At 38.4% G+C, this 23,183-nt stretch overlaps 1 protein-coding gene across 1 annotated transcript; it reads right to left on the bottom strand.

Moving 5' to 3' along the window:
* Positions 1–21,714: 21,714 nt before the first annotated feature.
* LOC149208427 (uncharacterized) lies at positions 21,715–22,338 on the bottom strand. Its single transcript, XM_089398338.1, has one exon. It carries the CDS (start codon positions 22,336–22,338, stop codon positions 21,715–21,717), a length of 624 nt encoding a protein of 207 aa, XP_089254464.1.
* Positions 22,339–23,183: the final 845 nt, after the last annotated feature.

Below are 23,183 nucleotides of genomic sequence, written 5' to 3'. Positions count from 1 at the left end.
GTTTACCCATCTCTCTGTGGATGGAATACTACAAATATCTTTAACTTCATGTCCATATTCTCTCACAATGTAGTCCAAAATGCACTGAGAAATCGTGTGTCCATGTATGAAACAATGATCTTGAGTATCTCATAGTGAACTTAGACCTATCCAACGAATAAGTTTATTACCTCTTGACCACCGATGGTCTTTTACAGGGTATCATACTCAAATCTTGTTGAACTTATCAACTACCACAAAGAGGTATTCATGTCCCTTCCTGGATGTTCACAAAACTCCCACAAAGTCCATGGAAATTCTTCCCATGAATGAGTGGCTATAGGTAAGTGATGATATATATCCCCTTTCCTGTTACTAGGCTTGCTGAAAAAAAAAAGTACGCATCCTCTTATGAACCTAGCTACATGTTCTTTCATCTTGGGCCAATACACATATCTCTACAAGTTTTCCACTATCTTCCCTACACCAAAGTGTCTTGTAACCTTGGACGTGTGAGCCTATCTAATCAACTACAGTCACTCACATTTACGAAAACATAATTTATCTAGCCTGTAGAGTAACCCATCCTGATGATGTAAATTAATTGTGTTGTCACCGTCGTGCATGACTCTGGCTCTATAACTATTGAAACACCTCCTTGAATTCCTCATCCTTTGAATATGCCTCTTTATATGCATAATGGATGAATAGTTCCATGTGAATCAAAGTTCCCAAAGCTATAATATCTGATGTGGGTGGTCTTGAAAGCATGTTGGCCAACTTTTTTGTGTTTCCATTCTTATACTTGATCACTAAATGAAGTTGTTGTAAAAACCCATCCATTTTTAATGCCTGGTTTGCTATGACTTACTATGGGCCTGCAGATAATATAGTGATAGATTATTTGTGTGGATTATTCTCTCGTTTCCCATTAAATAGCGCTTCCACTTCTTCATAACTTACACTGTGACATAGATATCCTTGTCGTAGGTAGGGTATTTAAGAACCGCCCCATGAAATACTTCAAAACGATAGCATACATGCCTCCACTCCTTACACCAAGGTCGCTCCCATAACATACTCACTCAAATTTGTCTCCACTTCGAAAGGCTACTGAAAGTTCAGTAATGCCAGAGCTAGTGCTTGATTGATATTGTTATTTAACTCCTTGAAGTACCTCTTTTGACCCTTTCCACATTGGAAACTATTTCCACTTGCTATTATTGTGTGGAGTGGTGATGTTACTATTGAAAAATGAAGCTATGGATTTCCTTAGGAATTATGTTGCCCAAACGAAACTCCTAGCCGTAAAATAATTAGTGGGTAACCACCACTTCATGATGGCCTTCATCTTGGCAGGGTCTATATTCAACTCTCATCCTCCCATCACACACCCTAGATACATCAAAGACTCTTGTGCAAACTCACACTTCTTATATTTTCTAGTGTGTTAAATATGAGATGTGTTCCTCCCAGGAAACATTATATACTAATATATCACCCAAATAGGTAATAACAAATTAATATACAAAGTGGCACAATATATCATTCATTAACCTCATAAACGAAGGTAGTGCATTGCATAGTCCAAATGACATGACTAAGTACTCATAGAAACCTCGTTTGGTTGTGAAAGGGTTCTCCCAGGTATCTTCCTCTTTGATTTGAACTTGGTGATATCCACACTTTAAGCCCATCTTGGTGAAGTATTTTTCTTGCTACAGCTGATCTAGTATATCATCTATGCTAGGCAGAGGGTACCTATTCATGAGTGTAATCTTAGTTAATGCTATGTAATATGTACACATTTTCTAAGTCCCATCCTTCATTGGCACAATCATTATGGGTGACCCACATTGTGGTGTACTCAGTTGAATGACACCATATTCTAGTAGTTGTTGCAACTTCTTTGTTACCACACTTTATTCTATAATAAAAGGTTTGTAGAGCCCCATGTTTGGTGATGGGGTGTCCGGTAATAGCTGGATCTCATGCTCCACTTCCCTCTTGGGTGGTATCCCTTTAGGCTCTTGGAACACATCCTTGTATGCTTATAAAAAGTATTCCAAATGATTTTTCTACTTCTTAGTACACCCCTATAGGGATCCCTTTTCTCTTATTGACTCTTCTATAGACGGGTTTTCCCTTAAAAGAAATAAAACATACTTCTTGCTAGAATTGATCAATTTCTTGGCTTGATCAACACTTACTAGCAACATTTTGGACTTTCCTTTGTGCATGTTGATGGTGAAGGATTTGTCATCCTTGATGAGGTGATACTAGTTGGCTCTCTAAGTGAAGATTGCATCCTACATGTACATATAGTGACTACCACTACACATACATTAAAGAGAACCACATATAATTCTACTTCATTAATAATATCATCATTGGTAAAAAATATAATTTTGCATTGTTTGGTTACCTTTCTTTTCGCATCCTTATTTACCCATATCAATGGAAAGGCTTGGAAGACCATGAAATTCTAATCCCACTTTCTTGACCAACTCTACAACAATGATATCTTCCTGTAGTCCTGAGTCAAACTGAACATATATATTTGTCTTCTTTACCTATATCTTTATATGGAAGAGTATAGTATTTTCATTCTCTTCCTATTTCTCAAGGCTACTCAAATTCACCTCTTTCTGCACTAATGTACACACAATCTTCTCATCCACATTCTAGTTTCTTTTAACATAGTTGCTCAAATTAATGGGCATGAAATTATTCTTCTTCTTATCTTTCTTTTTGTTCTATGCGTTAAGCTCTCGATGTAACTTCCAACACTTCTCCTCTGTATGAGCATCAATGTTATAATGGTTAAAGTGGTTGTTGGGGTCCTTGCATTGGTGTGTTGTGGCTACATTATTTTTGTATTTTTCCCCTTTACACATCTTCTTTCCCTACTTAGAATCATCCTGATGCTCCTTCTACTTCAACCCACTATATTTCACCTTATTCTGGCCTATTTTCTCCAAGTATTGTGCTTGTACACAAGTCTTGTCCACTAATATGAACTTGAAAAACATCATTTGGTTCTGCAAACGCCTGTGTAGACCATCCAAATACCTGAGGAGAACATTTGGGTTCTTTTTTGAGATACCCAACATTAGGCCATCTTTCTAAACTGTGTGGTGTACTCTTGTATACTCTACCTCTACTTCTGCCTGAAGTAATCTCATCAGATTCATTGGTCCTATACATTCCTAATAGGGTAAAATTTTTACTTTATGATGCTTTTGAAATCCTCCCACTTAGTCATTGGTGAGTCTCCCTCCAACCTCAAGGTCTCCATGTGGATTTTCCACTAGGTCAAGACATGGCCCTCTAATTTCAACTGAGTGAAAGAATTTTTTTGCTCTTCTTCTATATGATGGACACTGAAATAAACTTCTAATTTCTACAACTAGTGATTTAGTTTCAGAGTGTCAACCTCACCTTGATATGACTTGATGTCAAATTTCGCTTCAACATTGAATAGGGACTATGAATGGTTCATGACATTCAAATTAGGTTGATACTTTTAGGCTTCTTTCTAGTGACACCCCCCTACATTTACCTATTTTTACAAGATCTACGGGGTAAACATGACGTGAGAGTTACTATGATAGTGACCCGACATCCAAGTTCTAGTAATGGAAGTGGGGCCTATTACCTTTAATCTTTACTCCAACCTCCAGGAACACCTGATCACCCAGATGTTAGACAACATCCACTGATCATCTTTTCTTGGACTGGAACTACCTATTTGACTCACTTAACAACCTAGATGCACACATGCCAAGCCTTCCATGCAGCCAAAAGGCTCCAGCTGCACACATAGGCCGTCTTGTGTGTGACTACAGCCAAAATTTCTCAATTAAGAGGCTACGGCTAGAAGACCTGTTCTAGATTTTTGGGCCTAGCTCAAAGTTAGCTGCCCAAAACTCCCTAGAATCTTCTAAAACTCTATCATTAACTTGTAAGAGTATTCATTTACTGTTTTTGGCCTTATTCCTACTTAGACTGATCAAGTTCATGAAAATCATTTAAATAAACACTTAGTAGACAAGGTACTTGTAGGTCATGAATGCATTAATTCATTAAGTTCATTGGGGAATCATCAAGAAGGATTACAACCCTCTATTATTGGATACAATAACACACATTATCTCATGCATTCATACAAGATAACTAAGAGCCCATCAAACCATGAAATGGATCCATAATTAGAGCACATCATATTATGAGAAATATATTATGCATTTAACCAGATTAGAACCATGAAAAAGTAGTCATAAAAACATATATAAAATAAAAACTTTTTCTCATTAATATCACTAAGAATCAACACATAATAACATATGAAAATTCCAACTAAGTCAACGACTTCCACATACCACCTGACTGTAGATTGGATTGAACCAAATCTATCTTTCAACCAATCACTTACGTGCCATATTCCAAGCATGAATGTGGGATCTCATGGGATAAACCAAAACAAAACCAACCAAGGCATCCAAAGGATAAATCACCTCAACCCTAAACCATAGTGATTTCACCTAAACCGGTCCAGAAATCATCAAACCAACACAAGCTTGGATGCCTCAGAATTTATTCACCATACCCAGAGGAAATTTCTTGTCTCTACGCACCTATCAGGGGCTTCCTAGAGAAAACCATCTCCACTCCCTACCCTTGGGATTTTCCTGAGACCACCTCACTCAAATCCAAAATCTTCTGGAAATCCAAATCTAAACCAAGAATGAATCCCATCACACAAATAGCTATCCAGGAAAGGAAAAGGCAAGGATGAAACCACTACCAATCCAGTCAAATCCCATGCCAATGGCAATAAAACAATCATGTAAACCAAATGCATGCACCGTGCATTCAAATACCAGTAAGGAAATCACACATACAACATATTACCTGCAAAATATTCCTGTTGTAGCTGCTCTTCCAATCTTCACCTCATGCTTCCTTTCTTTCCTTTGCTTTTCCTTTCCTTGCTTGCTTGCTTGTGTTCTTCCTTCTCTCTCTCTTTCTTGGAGTTCGATTTTTGAAATTGATCAAATGTTGTCAACTATTTCTCAGATGCCTTTTTATCATTGATGTATGATGTCTCTTCCTTTTCCTTTCCTCTTTTATTTGTTGGCATTATGATTCTGGTATGGCTCTATGTTACAGATGTTGTACTTGATGGCATCACCCTCAAATGGCAATGCTCTGATCAGGCTCTCAAAATGTTGAAAATTAAGAGGTACGCAGAATAATAGTTCAAAAGCTGCGTATACACAGGTACGCCGTGAAGGGACTGCATCCGCACACGCAGGTCACCCGTTCAGAAGGTGCGTACCCCAAGTGCACTTACTTCAAGGCAGAGAAGCGCGCTCACGTGGGGTTTCTTATGTTTGGCCCGTGGTATTTAGCCCGTCGTTCCTGATTCTATGGTTTTGGCCCGTGGTATTGTTTATATTATTATTATTATTGAGCCCCATGTTTTTGGGCCCCTTGTATTGGTTATCTATGGTATTGATCCATGATTTTAGGAAGAGCTTGCCTATATAAAGCAAAGGAGATCACTTGGCTAAGCATCTTTTGCAAATTGAATATCTTAAGATATGAAATATTGGGTTATTGTTTTAAAAGCTTGATCTATATAAAAGTGAAGTTGAAAGCGAATCTATGAAGGGTGATTTCTCGAGCGCATGATCAGATCTGGGCATCTGATGATTTGTAGCACACTCGTGAACTACCAATTCGGCCCTAGCCAGAAGTACGCAGGTGATTGACAATGCAAGTGCATGGGAACGCAGAGCAGAAGAAGGCGCACTGCGTGGGTACGCAGAGCAGAAGAAGGTGCACTGCGTGGGTACGCAGAGTAGAAGAAGGCGCAGTGCGTGGGTACGCAGCGCGACAGAGGATCAAGTGCGTGGGCACAGGGAAAATACGCGGCGCGATAGTATCTGTAGGTGCGTGGCTACAGTAGCAGTACACGGCGTGATAGTAGCTGTGGGTGCATGCCTACAGTAACAGTACGCAGCGTGATTGAAGAAACAGTGTGTGAGTACGCGGTGTGGCAGAAGGGTCTCTGCGGGTATACGCAGGGGAGCAGAAGGTGAAGTGCGTACGCTCGCAGGCCAGAGAAAGAAAAACTGCATATCTGTCTTAAGATCTTTTGTTGGCTGACTTTTCTCTGTTGATGAGGTGTTCTGGGTTTAGTTTACTGTTATTGTTGATCTGGTTACTGCAGTTGACTGGGTGATTTACTTGTACTTGATGATCTCTTGATGTTTATGGATCTAGTTTGAAAATTTATGAAAAGTGATCCTAGAAAGAAAAGAAGTAGGGGGGTTGTAGCTCCCTTCCAGGAGAGACTGGAAAACGAGAGAGAGTTGTAGCTCTCTGCAGGTTGCAGCCTGCGTACTGGTAAAGGACTGCACCAATACAAAACCATTGTAAAAGGAGTTTCTAATTTGAAAGAAGATAGAGACATATTGCAGCAGGTGGTTTTCACCCACATTGGGTTTCCACCTTACATCTGGTTTTCTCCGGTGTGACTATCTGTTTTCTTTGTTCATGCTCATTATTTTATGGTACTGACATGCAAAAATAATTCAAAGTATAAATAAGGAAGATTTATTAAAAGAACTTGATAATACTGATTCACCCCCCCCCCCGTCTCTGTATTATTTCCAACAATTGGTATCAGAGCAGGTCCTTCAGAGAAGCTTGATCGCTTGGAGGAAGATCATTCATCATGAGCAACTACGAGAGGGAAGCATCAATCAGGCCACCAATCTTTGATGGGACAAACTTCAATTATTGGAAGGTAAGAGTTACTGCCTATCTTCAATCTCTTGGTACAGAAGTTTGGGATATCATAGATACAGGCTACACTTTTCCTTCAGCTACTCCTACAGATTCGGCCGAGAAGAAGAAATATGAAACAAATGCTAAAGTAGTCAATACTCTGCTAGGATGCTTATCTCAAACAGAATTCGTAAAGGTTATGCAATATAAATCCGCAAAGGAAATATGGGACAAGATTGTCTTGAGCTATGAAGGAGATGAACAGGTAAAGCGTGCTAAACTTCAAACCCTCAGGATTCAGTATGAGAATCTCAGAATGTATAATGATGAGAGTGTGGCTAACTATTTTCTTCGGGTAGATGAGATTGTTAATTGCATGAAAAACTTGGGTGAAGAAATAAAAGAGGCTATTGTGGTTGAAAAAGTTCTAAGATCATTGTCCCCCAAGTTTGAATCTAAAGTGTCTGCAATAGAAGAAAAGGAAAATCTACGAATTCTTACCATGTCTCAGCTACACGGAATTCTAACTACTTATGAAATGAGAAAGGGAGGTCCTTCAGACAGAAGAGAAGCTGCTTTCAAGGCTTCAGGCAAAGGAGACTATTATGAAGCAAGTCATGTGCCAGAAGAAGAAGAAGAAGAATCAAATTTTGTCAGAAATCTTCAAAGGGGTTCTGGAAGGTTCAGAGGTAAGTTACCTTTTAAATGCTTTGCTTGTGGAAGAGTAGGTCATTATGTTGCGAAATGTCCTTATAAGGATAAAGGAAAGGAACCTGCTAGATGGAACAAGAAACAGATTGCAAATAAGAAAAGCTACTACACGCATGAAGATAGTGATGGTCTATCAAATAGTGATGAAGATGAACGAGGTAATGACTATAAACTTTTAATGGCATTTGAAGATGATGATTACATGGATGCTATAGATGTGGATAGCTTTTGTGAAGAAATTTCTAGACTCAAGACATGTATAGAAGAAAAGAATAGGATCATTGATACTCTACAACTTCAAATTGATGAAAAGGAAAAATATCTTGAAAAGTTAGAAGGTGAAATTGTTGGTCTTAGAAAAGAGATTGAGAAAACAAAGGCTATTAATCTTAAGTTTGTCAAAGGATCTGAAACTCTGGATGAGATCATCAATGTACAGCGTTCTCCTCTAAACAAGACAGGTCTGGGCTATAATGGAGAAACTTCTCAAGCATCCACCTCAAAAAGTTATCTTGATGCAGCAAGAAGAAATGAGCAAAGGCACAATGGAGATCACCAGGTAAAGCAGGGACCAATTACAAACAAAGACTATCAGGCAAATCAGGGGCAATCCGTCTTAAGGATGAACAAAAGCTACAACCAGCCACAGGTAAAATCCTCTCAATTTGCTTCAAGAATGAATGACAATAGAAATTACAATCGTTTGGCCGGAAGATTGGATAACCGCAGAAGTTTCTTCAATGGACAATGCTTTTCTTGCCATAACTTTGGTCACAAAGCAGCTCAATGTGTTGCATATAAAACGATCATGACTAGAGAAGCTCAAAAACAAAGAAGTATGACCGGGATTACAAAAAGGACCTATAACAACTTTTCGGTTCTTGAAAATGAAGTTGAATGTTCTATTTGCAATAACTTTGGTCATGAAGATTCTGAATGCAGGAGCAGGTTTTAGCAAACAAAGGAACAAGCCTCAAGCACCAAAACATGGAGAATAAAGGAACCACAAACAGAAAGATGTGGAATAGCATTTTATGCAGAGGGACAGGAAAATCTATGGTACATTGACAGTGGATGTTCGAAGCATATGACAGGTGATAAAGAAAAACTTGAATCATATTCTGCTCTAGAAAAGGGAAAGAAAGTTTCTTTTGGAAATGATACTCCTGCAACTATAAAAGGAAAAGGCACTGCTTAGTTAAAAGAAAAGGTCAAAGCTGTAAATGTTTTGTATGTTGATGGATTGAAGCATAATATTTTGAGTGTCAGCCAGATGTGTGATCAAGGAACCGAGGTGGTATTTAGAACAAATGGATGTTTTGTTCGTGATCTTGATATAGGTAAAACAATGATCAAAGGTAAAAGAACTCCAAATAATCTATACATATTTGAAGAGGGACAACAACAATGCTATCTAAGCAAGGATGATGAACACTGGTTATGGCACCAGAGGTTGGGGCATCTAAGCTTTTCACAAATAAGGAAAACATGCAAATATCAGGCAGTTCGCGGTCTTCCAGATATCAAAATTCCAGACAACACCATATGCAAATCATGTCAATTTGGAAAGCAAACCAGAACTAACTTTCCAGAGAAGGAAGGATCAGCTAGCATGCCTCTTGAGCTTGTACATACAGATGTATGTGGACCATTCAGGAAAAGGACACCTCGAGGAGAAGAATACTTGATATTATTCATTGACGATTTCTCCAGGTTTGTCTGGTTAGGACTTATGAAGCACAAAGATGAAGCATTCAAAAAATTCAAATCCTTTAAAGCCTTGGTTGAAAATGAATCAGGATACAAAATTAAGTGCCTCAGATCCGACAGAGGTGGGGAGTTTACCTCAAATGAATTTTTCGATTTCTCTGAAGAACATGGGATAAGAAGAGAATTCTCTACAGCTAGAACTCCTTAGCAAAATGGAGTAGTGGAAAGAATGAACAGAACAGTCCAACAAATGGCTCGTGCTATGCTTGATGAGTCTGGAACTCCCGCAACTTTCTGGGGTGAAGCTACATATGCTGCGGTGGTTATTCTCAACAAAAAAAATGTCCGAGTGAACAACACTCAAACTCCTCATGAGCTCTGGTATGGTGAGACTCCTTCGGTAAAGCACTTCAAAATCTTTGGAAGCAAATGCTATATTAAGAATACTGATGAGCAACTTGGCAAACTTGAACCTAGAGCAGATGAAGGCATTCTTCTTGGTTATTCTCCACACAGCAAAGCATACAAGTGCTACAATAAAAGACTTGGAAGAATTGTTGACAGCATTGATGTAGTGGTTGATGAGAAGGGATACATTCCTAGGCAAGTAAATCATGAAGATATCGAAGAAGAAGAAGACTACCCTCAAAGACAGAATGATCAAGAAAAAGAACCTCAAGAAGAACCAGAGGAGCAGATAAGGATAGAAGAGAAGACTCCATCCATATATGTTCATAAGAATCATCCAGAATCTCAGATTTTGGGGTAGAAAGAAGCAGGTGTACAAACAAGAAGAACAGTTGCAGAAGCTTCAAGCTATTTGGCATTACTTTCTTCCACTGAACCACAAAATGTGAAAGAAGCATGAAAAGATGAATGTTGGGTGAAAGCAATGGATGAAGAACTTGAGCAGATCGAAAAGAACAACACTTGGGAGCTGATTCCTAGACCAAAGGATAAGAATGTTATAGGGACAAAATGGGTCTTCAAAAATAAATTGAATGAAAATGGAGAAGTAATTAGAAACAAGGCCATACTTTTTTGTAAAGGGTATGCGCAACAAGAAGGAATAGATTTTGAAGAAACCTTTGCTCCTGTTGCAAGACTTGAGGCCATCCGAATGTTCCTTGCTCTCTCAAGCTTTCAAAACTTCAAAGTATTTCAAATGGACGTGAAATCAGCCTTTCTGAATGGAGACTTGGAAGAAGAAGTATACATTGAGCAGCCAGATGGTTTCACTCTTGGAAATGATCCAAATCTTGTATGCAGATTGAAAAAGGCTCTCTACGGTCTCAAACAAGCTCCAAGGGCTTGGTACTATCGTTTGGACAAATATCTTCATCAACAAGGTTTTTCAAAAGGATCAGCAGACAGCAATCTTTATATAAAAGTTGAAAATGACAAATTGCTAATACTTGTTGTGTATGTAGATGACATTATCTTTGGCAGCAATGAAGAAGCTATGAGTCAAAGCTTTGCCTTGGTGATGCAGAAAGAATTCGAAATGTCCTTGCTGGGAGAACTGACATATTTTCTTGGTTTGCAAATCCAACAAAAAGAAGGAGGGATCTTTCTGTCTCAAACCAAGTATCTCAAGCAGATTTTGAAGAAATATGGCATGGAAGATGCAAAACCAGTATGTACACCCATGGTCACAGGATGTAGCCTCAGTGCAAATGATGAATCAGCAGTAGTGCATCAACCAACCTACATATCTATGATTGGAAGTCTACTTTATTTGACAGGTACCCGACCAGATATCATGCATGCAGTGGGAATAGTTGGAAGATTTCAAGCAAATCCGAAGGAAACTCATCTTCAGGCAGTGAAGAGAATCTTTAAATATCTTCAAGGGACTCAAAATTTTGGCTTATGGTATCCTAGAGATACAAATCTCACACTTCATGCTTATACAGATGCAGATTGGGCAGGAAGCGTGGATGACAAGAAGAGCACAAGTGGTGGTGCGTTCTTTATGGGTTCCAGATTAGTATCTTGGTTCAGCAAGAAACAGAGTTCGATTGCCTTGTCTACAGCTGAAGCAGAATATGTTGTTGTTGCATCTTGCTGCACTCAACTCCTTTGGATGATGCAGACCTTGCAGGACTTTCAAATCACTTGCACACCACCTATCTCCATCTTATGTGACAACACAAGTGCAATCAGCATTTCAAAGAACCCAGTCATGCGTTCAAAGACCAAGCACATACCGATCAAGTATCATTTCCTCCGGGAACAAGTACTTGAACAAAAGGTCAAGTTTGAGTATGTTCCTTCTAAGGAACAAGTTGCTAATATACTCACCAAACCATTGCCCAGGGAGACCTTTGAATACCTCGGGCAAAAGCTGGGGGTTGTTGATGCATCATCTTGTTGAATCTCTTCTGAGGTTGGTTGTACCCAAGGCTTATCTAGGGCATATGCGTACATGTGCTGGGTTGCAGATTGGTTGAAGATCGAATGGCACAGATTCAGGGGGAGCATATAATGCATTGTTGGCATTATGGAGGAAGTACAGAAGGAGATCATGGATGTTGGTCTGAATATTGCTGCAATATGTCTCTATCTCTTTCATGGTCATTTATGGTGTGTTTGGTGGATTATGGTTCTTCTTTGCAGATCTGGTTCATATTCAGGGGGAGCATGTTCTTAGGGGGAGCATAACCCTTTGCCCTTGATGTCAAAGGGGGAGAATGACGTTGAAGTTTTTGAGGTTGCCATCAAGTCCAAAGGGGGAGATTGTTGGCATTATGATTCTGGTATGGCTCTATGTTACAGATGTTGTACTTGATGGCAACACCCTCAAATGGCAATGCTCTGATCAGGCTCTCAAAATGTTGAAAATTAAGAGGTACGCAGAAGAATAGTTCAAAAGGTGCATATACGCAGGTACGCCATGAAGGGACTGCATCCGCACACGCAGTTCACCCCTTCAAAAGGTGCGTACCCCAAGTGCACTTACTTTAAGGCAGAGAAGCGCGCTCACGTGGGGTTTCTTATGTTTGGCCCGCGGTATTTAGCCCGCCGTTCCTGATTCTATGGTTTTGGCCCGTGGTATTGTTTATATTATTATTATTATTGAGCCCCATGTTTTTGGGCCCCTTGTATTGGTTATCTATGGTATTGATCCATGATTTTAGGAAGAGCTTGCCTATATAAAGCAAAGGAGATCACTTGGCTAAGCATCTTTTGCAAATTGAATATCTTAAGATCTGAAATATTGGGTTATTGTTTTAAAAGCTTGATCTATATAAAAGTGAAGTTGAAAGCGAATCTATGAAGGGTGATTTCTCGAGCGCATGATCAGATCTGGACATCTGACGATTTGTAGCACACTGGTGGACTGCCAATTCGGCCCTAGCCAGAAGTACGCAGGTGATTGACAGTGCAAGTGCGTGGGTACGCAGAGCAGAAGAAGGCGCACTGCGTGGGTACGCAGAGCAGAAGAAGGTGCAGTGCGTGGGTACGCAGAGCAGAAGAAGGCGCAGTGCGTGGGTACGCAGCGCGACAGAGGATCAGGTGCGTGGGCACAGGGAAAATACGCGGCGCGATAGTATCTGTGGGTGCGTGGCTACAGTAGCAGTACGCGGCGCGATAGTAGCTGTGGGTGCGTGCCTACAGTAACAGTACGCAGCGTGATTGAAGAAACAGTGCGTGAGTACGCGGTGTGGCAGAAGGGTCTCTACAGGTATACGCAGGGGCGCAGAAGGTGAAGTGCGTACGCTCGTAGGCCAGAGAAAGAAAAACTGCGTATCTGTCTTAAGATCTTTTGTTGGCTAACTTTTCTCTGTTGATAAGGTGTTCTGGGTTTAGTTTACTGTTATTGTTGATCTGGTTACTGCAGTTGCCTGGGTGATTTACTTGTACTTGATGATCTCTTGATGTTTATGGATCTAGTTTGAAAATTTATGAAAAGTGATCCTTGAAAGAAAAGAAGTAGGGGGGTTGTAGCTCCCTTCCAGGAGAGACTGGAAAACGAGAGAGAGTTGTAGCTCTCTGCAGGTTGCAGCCTGCATACTGGTAAAGGACGCCACCAGTACAAAACCATTGTAAAAGGAGTTTCTAATTTGAAAGAAGATAGACACATATTGCAGCAGGTAGCGCGACAGAGGATCAGGTGCGTGGGCACAGGGAAAATACGCGGCACGATAGTATCTGTAGGTGCGTGGCTACAGTAGCAGTATGCGACGCGATAGTAGCTGTGGGTACGTACCTACAGTAACAGTACGCAACGTGATTGAAGAAACAGTGCGTGAGTACGCGGTGCGGCAGAAGGGTCTCTGCGGGTATACGCAGGGGAGCAGAAGGTGAAGTGCGTACGCTCGCAGGCCAGAGAAAGAAAAACTGCGTATCTGTCTTAAGATCTTTTGTTGGCTGACTTTTCTCTGTTGATAAGGTGTTGGGTACGCAGAGCAGAAGAAGGCGCACTGCGTGGGTACGCAGAGCAGAAGAAGGCGCAGTGCGTGGGTACGCAGTGCGACAGAGGATCAGGTGCGTGGGCATAGGGAAAATACGTGGCGCGATAGTATCTGTAGGTGCGTGGCTACAGTAGCAGTACACGGCGCGATAGTAGCTGTGGGTGCGTGCCTACAGTAACAGTACGCAGCGTGATTGAAGAAACAGTGCGTGAGTACGCGGTGCGGCAAAAGGGTCTCTGCGGGTATACGCAGGGGAGCAGAAGGTGAAGTGCGTACGCTCGCAGGCCAGAGAAAGAAAAATTGCTTATCTGTCTTAAGATCTTTTGTTGGCTGACTTTTCTCTATTGATAAGGTGTTCTGGGTTTAGTTTACTGTTATTGTTGATCTGGTTACTGCAGTTGACTGGGTGATTTACTTGTACTTGATGATCTCTTGATATTTATGGATCTAGTTTGAAAATTTATGAAAAGTGATCCTTGAAAGAAAAGAAATAGGGGGGTTGTAGCTCCCTTCCAGGAGAGACTGGAAAACGAGAGAGAGTTGTAGCTCTCTGCAGGTTGCAGCCTGCGTACTGGTAAAGGACTGCACCAGTACAAAACCATTGTAAAAGGAGTTTCTAATTTGAAAGAAGATATAGACATATTGCAGCAGGTGGTTTTCACCCACATTGGGTTTCCACCTTACATCTGGTGTTCTCTGGTGTGACTATCTGTTTTCTTTGTTCATGCTCATTATTTTATGGTACTGACATGCAAAAATAATTCAAAGTATAAATAAGGAAGATTTATTAAAAGAACTTGATAATACTAATTCACCCCCCCCCCTCAGTATTATTTCCAACATTATTTCCTTTCCTTTTATTTTCTCTTTGATTTCCCTTGCATGCACATTATTGTCCCTTCATCTTCCTTTTCTCCTATTTTCCTTTATTCGTTATATTAAATTTCCATTTATTGCCTCTTGCCTTTGCCAATGCCAATTTCGATAGCCATTAATTAACCATAAGTGATACCCACTTTAATGTTTTTCCCTCCATTCAACTTGGAATACATGTCCCATGACCTTGGTCTTATTTTTCCCTTTATAATGTCCTTCCAATTACATGGAAAATCAACCCAGGGTTGTTACACTTTCTTTGGCTCCTTCTCTATTTCTTCTTTATCTCTTGATCTCCCCTGTAATCAAACCGTGTTAGAACTCCAATCTTCTCCAAATAGCCCTAGCCTATTTGTCAGGGCCACTATGAGGAGGTTCACGTTATAATTTATATATGCACTTGTGCTTCGTGCCATGCAAAACTTTTATCTATGGGATCAAAAAATTTATTCAGAGATTCGATGACCATGAATGAGGTGTTGTGACTTTCAGATTGACATATATGGATCCCTTGCAAATCCCCACAATATACCTAAAGAAACTTTCTATGATACCAATATGATTAATAAACTACCTTAGATATTCCACTGGACAATCTATAACAATAGATCTGATAAAATTATACTTAAAAATCCAAAATATACATCTTAAGGGTTTATTTCTCTTTAAATTTTTGTATCTGTAAATTTTTGCTTATTATGTATCCATGCAACTTATAATTATGAAGAAAATAGAGAACAATGAAATAAGAACTCACAAAGCATAATTGACACAAGATATATCCTGGGAAACCCTTTTGAGAGAAAACCTAGCTAGGAGGTGAGGTCGCCCTGCTCTATTTCTCTAAATAGAAAATGGATACAAGAACAAAGAAGTAAGGCCTCTAGCCCATGGCTACTAAGTGCACAAATCCTATGTGTGTGCTCTGTCCCTATCGCTCTTGGCCACTTTGCTCGTCTATGGAACAAAATTCACTTGAAAATAATGGAAACCCTTTTCCTCCTACTGGCTTGGTTATAACATAGCCCAATAGCCTACTAGTGGTTAGGTTTGACTCCTTCAACTCTTAACTAGAGTTACAATATTGACCCTTATATAGTATTCTCCATCATGATCACATGGCTATCCCATTTTCCATGAATAATGGGGGTTTCTGTGGCATCCTCTTGAAGTATGGTGGTCAAAATAGGAAAGTCAACCTCTGAGTGGCATAACAGTTGCATAAGAACTTTGATTGAGGCGATTCTTGCATTGTTAGAAAGTTCTTTGTGCATAGAATATGAAAGAATTGTGACATAGTAAATGTTTTACCCCAAAAAACATAGTTTAATGTCTCAAATTGCTCACAGAAGGTTTTAGACCCCAATTTTTCCAAACTGGTCCCCGATGATTAAAATGGTCATGTGAGTTGATTCCTCTGCTTTTTCTACTATGAAAGCATCAATATAGATGTCAAAAAATATAATGATCCAATATGGATCGAATATGTATGCTTAAATTTTCATAAATACATAACCATAAATAACCTTACATATGTAGCAGAAACATATTCTCTAGTTTTGAAGCTAAGGGGACAAAAGTACCCAAAGAATTACTAAGAGAACTTAAAGTTACAAGACCCCAACATTCGAAAAGGACATTGGGGACTTTGACCCATAGAAGGAGTGACATTTTAAAGCTTTTATATTGAGGTGAAAGTCACTTTATCACAGTGTCACAAAAAATTAACACCATTTAGAAGCCAATAATGATTATAAACTTGTATTATCTCCATAAATAAATGAACTCTAATGTAAAAAAAATGTAGGTGTAAATAAATAACAATTAATTTCTTCAAAAAAGGTCTTATATTTATAAAGTACATGTTATGAATAAAAATACAATCTTTCTATTTTTAAAGTCAATAATAGATCAAGGTTTTTAACACCAAAGATCTCCACACAAAATGTTGCACTAACTTCATCTCTAACAAAAAAATTGAAATGAGAAAAAATTTCCTAATCACCTAAAATGTTTATTCACAAATATAAGTCTATGAGTTTTCTCAACCCATCTACTATCTTTCTATATTATTTACAACAGCTAAAATTAAATTTGTAATGTTACATAGACTTTACATAAACTCTAGGTTTTCTCTAAAAAGTTTTTAGCTCAATGATATAATTTCATTAACTTTTTTCAAAAGAAATACTCCGACACTTAATTCTTAACTTTCGTATTCTTAACTTTTCTTTATTAAAATGTTATTTTTTTATTTAAATTTTAAAAAGCATAAATAAATAACTTATAACTCCTAAAAAAATCGCCCATGTAGATAAACATTATGAATAAAAAAATCAAATTTTTTTATTCACTTTATAACCATCAAATAAATACCATATTTTTAAAAGGTTTTTATTCTTCTTCCATTTCACACACTTCATAAAATTTTATATAATTATTCAATTAAAAATTAATTTAATTTTAATAAAGTTGTTTTTAGTGCGATTTTTTGAAAGTTTTTATGGTCGATTTTTCCGATCAATTTTTTCTAAAATCCAAGAGAAATTTATTAAAATCTTTTCTAAAATCCAAGAGAAATTGATTAAAATCACAAGTTTGATAGGTAATCTGTGCAATCCAGGTGCCCTAGGGGTTTTCCATGGTGGTGAATCCATATATACAATGAAAAAACTAGTTTAAATAACACAAATTAAAATTTCACCTCAAATTTTTCCATTGTATTCCGGCACCATAAATCTTTTTCCACTGATTCCGGCACCAAAAAGTTCAAAAAATCACACTAAAGACAACTCCATTTTAAATTAAATAACATAAATTAAAAAAAAAAAAACGAAAACAGAAACAAAAACATTATACAACATTTCTAAATATAACAACCATGAAAACTGCTCAAGTGTTATATATGAAAACCAGATTTTAAATTATTGCTCTTCCTCTACGCTTCTATTATTTCATTTTCTTGGTTTGATATGAGACAACTTTTATATATATATATATATATATTTCAGAACAAAAAAAGCACAATAGTATTTATATAAGGAATATAAAAGAGTCAAAATGTACATTCATCCAAAACATAGAAATATGTCCCAAAGTTCCGAGACTGCATGAGCAAAGCCATATTTTGAAAGAGCCCTATTTTGAAAGAGCGCGAGTGAGACAACTAATATATACAATACTATAAAACCATTAATGAGTAAGAGTAGTATATATCATTCATTAGATTTTGTATTTATTTAAATCTAAAGAGAAACGTATATTACCCATCCATTAATAACCCTATAATATTATATATACTGATAACCTTAATGTTAGTTACACATCAGTGTTTAACTTTACAGATAGATATCTGTGTAACGTTTTTATTTCCTTTTGACCAAAAAAAAATCAACCGTTACGTTACATTTCAAATAAAAAAAGCGCAAAAGACAACTTCAATGAAATGGACAAACCCCAAGTCGTACAATTTAAATACAATATATTAATATAATGAGGGAGTCCCGCTCTTTGTTTTCCCCTTGCGCTCAAGGAATAATTATTATTTCGGTCATGTTATCGGAATTTGGGTTTTCGAGAGGGAGGGTGCTGCAACTGTTCATTTAAGGATTCCATGAATGCCGCTGTGTTCTGAATGAATGTATGTGCAGATAACATCGTAAATTTTTACTTTATCTCAATGGTTACCTCTGCAATTTTTTTGCAGGGCTTAAAACGGCTTTGCTAGGGACTATAGACTGTATATATTCTTAGTAGAGAAATTTGTGCAGTTTCTTTTCATAGGGTTTTCGCCGGCGTTTTCATTATAGGGTTCTGGCTGGCATATTTATTAAATAAAATTGTCTATAGATGTGGAATTTATGAGTTGCAATACGATTCTTCAGCAATTGAATTACATCGAGGGATTATGTTCCATGAAAGGTTCTTGGCATGTCATGGAAAGAGGAATTTTGCAGAGTCTGTTTCAGATTAGACGTTAGAATTTGTTAATATAGAGTGTCTAATAATTGTAAATTTATAAGTCGGAAGGGGATCTTATATTTAATTTCTTAGATGTAGGCATGCTTATTTAATTTGTTAGGTTATATCTTGATAATTTAATATGTATTTAATTTTTTTTAGATAAAAGTATGTTATATTTATTTTGTTTTTTCAGTATGAAAAAAGTTGTATATCAGATTTAAAAAACAGTTGGATCATATATATCAAGTATCTTTCAGAATAAACACAACATCATTTCAGATTTACCAGATTGCCAGAAACAGTGGATCCCATCAAACTGCTGCACAACCAGATGTAATCATGCTTACTTAAGTAATGAAAGCTTAAGCAATATGATCCATAGAAGAGCATGTTCCCTCTGAATCGACATCAACAACCATCAAAAAAATTCTGAAAAGTATAGCATCCATATGCACAGTGTTCCAAAACCATATCTACACATAAAAACTATTGCTGATAATATGAAGTATGATAAAACAGTTTTGCCAAAAAGCAAAATAAAACAAGGCATTTTTGATGTGAAAAATTATCTCGGGAAGGTGAAATCCACAGAGTGTGATTGTTGCGCCTCCATATAGATAACCATCTGTATTTTACCCATTTTACCAAGAAGTCCCTTCTTTGAGAGCGAGTCTGCAGTCTGATTGTATTCTCTTCCTATGTGATGAATAGGAGGACGCCCTATTTGTGTCTAGAGGCAATCAATTCTCCTTAACCAGCGCAAAAGGGAAGACTGATTAATATTGGCATTTCCCTTAACATGATCCACAATAATCTTGGAATCCCCTATATATGGATCTCTCAGATATTTAAAAAACTTATAAGCCATATGATACCCCATAATGCCATTGCCTCAACCTTGTTGTTGGTCCCTGAACCAACGTTCCAATATGCTTTGTACTGCAAGTCAAGTGACATAACCAACCATATGCCACAACCACAAATCTGGTTTTGTGTTGCCCCGTGGAAAAAAGCAATTGGATATGCCATGTAAGGGGCAACACTCTTTTTCAGCTTCATATGTTTTTGTAGAGTATCCTTCACTGGATAAAGTGCAATTAATAAGATGATCTTATCATATATAACTCCAAAATCTTCAAAACAGACTTCAAAGATATGTTTGTTCCTCCACTTCCATATAGATCAGAAGACAGAGAGGAATGATCCTCCAAGCCAGTTTTTGCTTGAGCCACCATCTCAAACAATCTGCAACATTTTGAAACTGAATGTGAGGAAAGTCAAAATAAGCAACAAGTTTACCCCATACCTTAGAAACATAATGACATGTCAGAAATAGATGAGCGTTGTTTTCCTCCTCCTGCTTGCAAATAACACATATACTAGATCCATGCCATTGGTGTTTTTTCAGATTCTCCCATGTTAGATTCTTGTTATGGAAAACAAGCCATGTAAAACAAATGATTTTGCATGGGATATGACATTTCCATAAATCAAATAAAATCGGATCCGCCACATATCCACCTTCCACCTCGCACAGTTTATCATATATGTCTGCTACCACAACGTTAGCAGATTTCATTTTCCGGGACCATATAAGCCTATCATAATGCACCTCCCTACAAATCCCCAATGATTTTAAACCAACAATAATAAACAGCCATTCATCCAACATTTAGCTAGTCAGCACCAACTGCCAACTGTATGGGAGAGTTCCATAAAGGAAAGCGATCACGCCATGTTCGAATTAGTTGATTCCAGAACAAATAACCCTCTCAAAAAAGAAACAGATGTAATGAATCAGAGATGTGACATCCCCCACTCGCTTCATAAATCTGATCAATGACGATAATCATGGAGTGTCCAGATCCCAGGTTCCACCCAAGTTGATTCACGAAGAATTTTTTAACTTTGTGAAAACTCCTCCAAATTGCCGAGCCTCCTAATGCGGCAATGGAATTTTTACGGTACCAAAAAATAAAATTTCTATCCTTCATATATCACCCCTGCCCCATACTCCAGATCCAAAGACAATCCGCCAAAGGGATTTAACCAATAATGTCTTGCCAAATAGTTTAAGGTTCATGACCCCATCCCCCAGTTTAAGGTTCATGATACCCCATCGCCCCGCATCTTTGGGCAAGCAATGTGATTAAATTTAGTAAGATGATATTTGTGCTTTCGATTGCTTCCAGTCCAAATGAAATTTGCCATAATTCTGTTTATGCTATTTATAGTAGCCATACAGACATGATATAAGTGAGCCCAGTAAATGCCCAATTGGGTAGGGTAAGCACAACCTTAGTAAGTGTCACACGGCCACCCATAGATAAACAACGAAATTCCCAGCCAGAAATTCGCTTGTAGAACTTATCAACCAGCCAGTGCCAGTTGCTGTTTCTATAACAATTTGGTTTTATATGGTAACCGAGATACTGAATTCCATTCATCATTTGAGTAGCCTCAAACCCAAACAGATTCTTTATATAGTTGATATCTTCCAAATCCCCAGATCAAAATATAACATTGATTTGTGCACATTCATGGTTAAACCAGAAGCATTTTCAAATCAAAAATATAAAAAAGATGCATCCATGATAAACGTTGAAGCATGCCCATGACAAGCATCTCATCAACAAAAAAACCATGTGATATTTTAATATTGGTCCCAATATCCAGTGCCAAAAAGAATTCATCCTCAACCGCACGCTTAATCCGCAGACTCAGTCAATCCATAGCCAGAATAAACAATAACGGCGGAAGTGAGCAGCCTTGTCGAAGTCCACGCCCAGCTCGAAAAAAACGGGTGGATACCCATTTACGATAACAACATAATTTATATTCTGAACGCATGCCATGATCCACTTTACGCACCTGGGTTGCAGCCCAATCTTTAGAAGGATCAAGCGAAGATACCCCTAATCAATTGAATCATAAGCCTTCATCACATCCACCTTCATAATGGCGGCATTTTGATGTGATGTATGAATGGAATGCATACATTCATTTGCAATAGCAACTACATCGTCAATTTGCCGATTCGGCAAGAAAACATATTGCTCAGGGGAAATAAACTTTGACAGAATATTGCGCATCCGCCCCACAATAGTTTTTGAAATGATATTATATATAAAATTACATAATGAAATTGGACGATAGTCATTGAAAGTCTGCGCAGGCCTTCTTTTGGGTATAAGGGCAATATAAGTGGAATTAATTCGAGGATGAATATGCCCAGTACATCGCGACTCCTCCACCATATTCAAAAGATCAGACTTAAAAATATCATAGAAATGCATGGATGTTTCAACCGTCCAGCCGTCCGAACCCGGACTTTCTTGAAAGCCTTAAGAACTTCCCATATCTCCTCTGTTGTGACCTCCTTAAAGAAACAATCATTTTCCCCCACATCAAACATTTCTGGATACATATCAATAGCCCATAACATATCATTCACATCAACCTCATCCTTTTGTTTATATGATCTTTGAAAATATGATACAGTAGCATCACTTATGCCCTCCTGAGACAGTATTTGGGCACCATCCTCATTTTGAATTTCCCAGATATATTTTATGTTACGCCTGTGATTTGCATAACGGTGAAAGAACTTTGTGTTACAATCCCCTTCATTTATCCAGATCGCCCTACTCTTTAGCCTCCAAGTTGCTTCCTGTGCCGCCAATATCTCTCTTTTCTTTTGCTCGAGTGCATTGATACGAGCACGAATTTCATTAGGAAGAGACTGTGATAACATCCATGGCGCTAATGCATCCAAATCCAGTTGGATGTCTTCCAGTTCCTTCATCTGGGCCTTCATTTTAATTTTTTGCCATATTTTCACATTCGCTCTGAGAATGCCCAATTTATCTAGAATATTCTCCATAGGGGAGGAGCTCAAACCTTGGGCAGATGTCCAACAAGAAAGCATAAGATCATTAAAGGTCGGGTCCTCAAGCCAGGTGCGATTAAATTTAAAGGGCAACCCAAATCTATGACCACCCATCTGCCATTGAAGTGTTATAGGCCTATGATCCGATAAGAAACTATTTATAACATTTGACTGAATGTTTCCCAGCCGCTCCATCAAGCTCTCATGTATGATAAACCTATCCAGTCTTTTTGCAATGTATGCATCCCCTTTCCGGCCATTGTCCCAGGTAGGGACCAACATCGACAGACAAACATCCGGCCATTGTCCCAGGTAGGGACCAACATCGACAGACAAACATCAATGTAATTATGATCAAGAAAAACCTCTCTTATAAAACCCACCATAGGGTCCAATTTCCTCGACTTCCCCCAAACTTCATCAAGATCCACAGTACAATTTAGATCCCCAACAATAATAAGTGAGGCAAGTTCCATAATGCTAGATGCAAACAGTGCTTCCCAGAAGGCAGTCCTATTTCTATACGGCCCATATACATTGAGAATATGAAAACGATCTCAGACACCATGCAGACGAACATCAATAAGAATACCGGTCGAGCATGAGAATGCTTTTGCCCGAACCCACAATGCATTCCATAAAACTACCATACCTCCAAATAGACCAACAGCATCTGTGGCTGTAAAATACCAATCAGGTATCATCTTGCAGAAATAAGCAACGACCTGTGACACTGTGTGCATTGTTTCTTGTAGCAATATGATACACGAGCGAACAGATAGAAAGAGATGCTTTAGAGCCAGGAACTTAGCGGGAGTTCCCAATCCCCAGAGATTTAG

This window comes from Pinus tabuliformis, chromosome 1_2 (assembly GCF_031772625.1).
Source record: "Pinus tabuliformis cultivar Carrire ecotype Pingquan chromosome 1_2, CPIR1, whole genome shotgun sequence".
In the NCBI taxonomy this organism is placed as follows: domain Eukaryota; kingdom Viridiplantae; phylum Streptophyta; class Pinopsida; order Pinales; family Pinaceae; genus Pinus; species Pinus tabuliformis.
Note: the sequence above shows the minus strand (reverse complement) of the source record. Positions and strands in the feature narration are given on the sequence as shown.

Bases quoted from the DNA above. Each gene is read 5' to 3' on its own strand.
- LOC149208427 (XM_089398338.1), bottom strand. From the start codon at position 22,338: ATGGAGAATATTCTAGATAAATTGGGCATTCTCAGAGCGAATGTGAAA.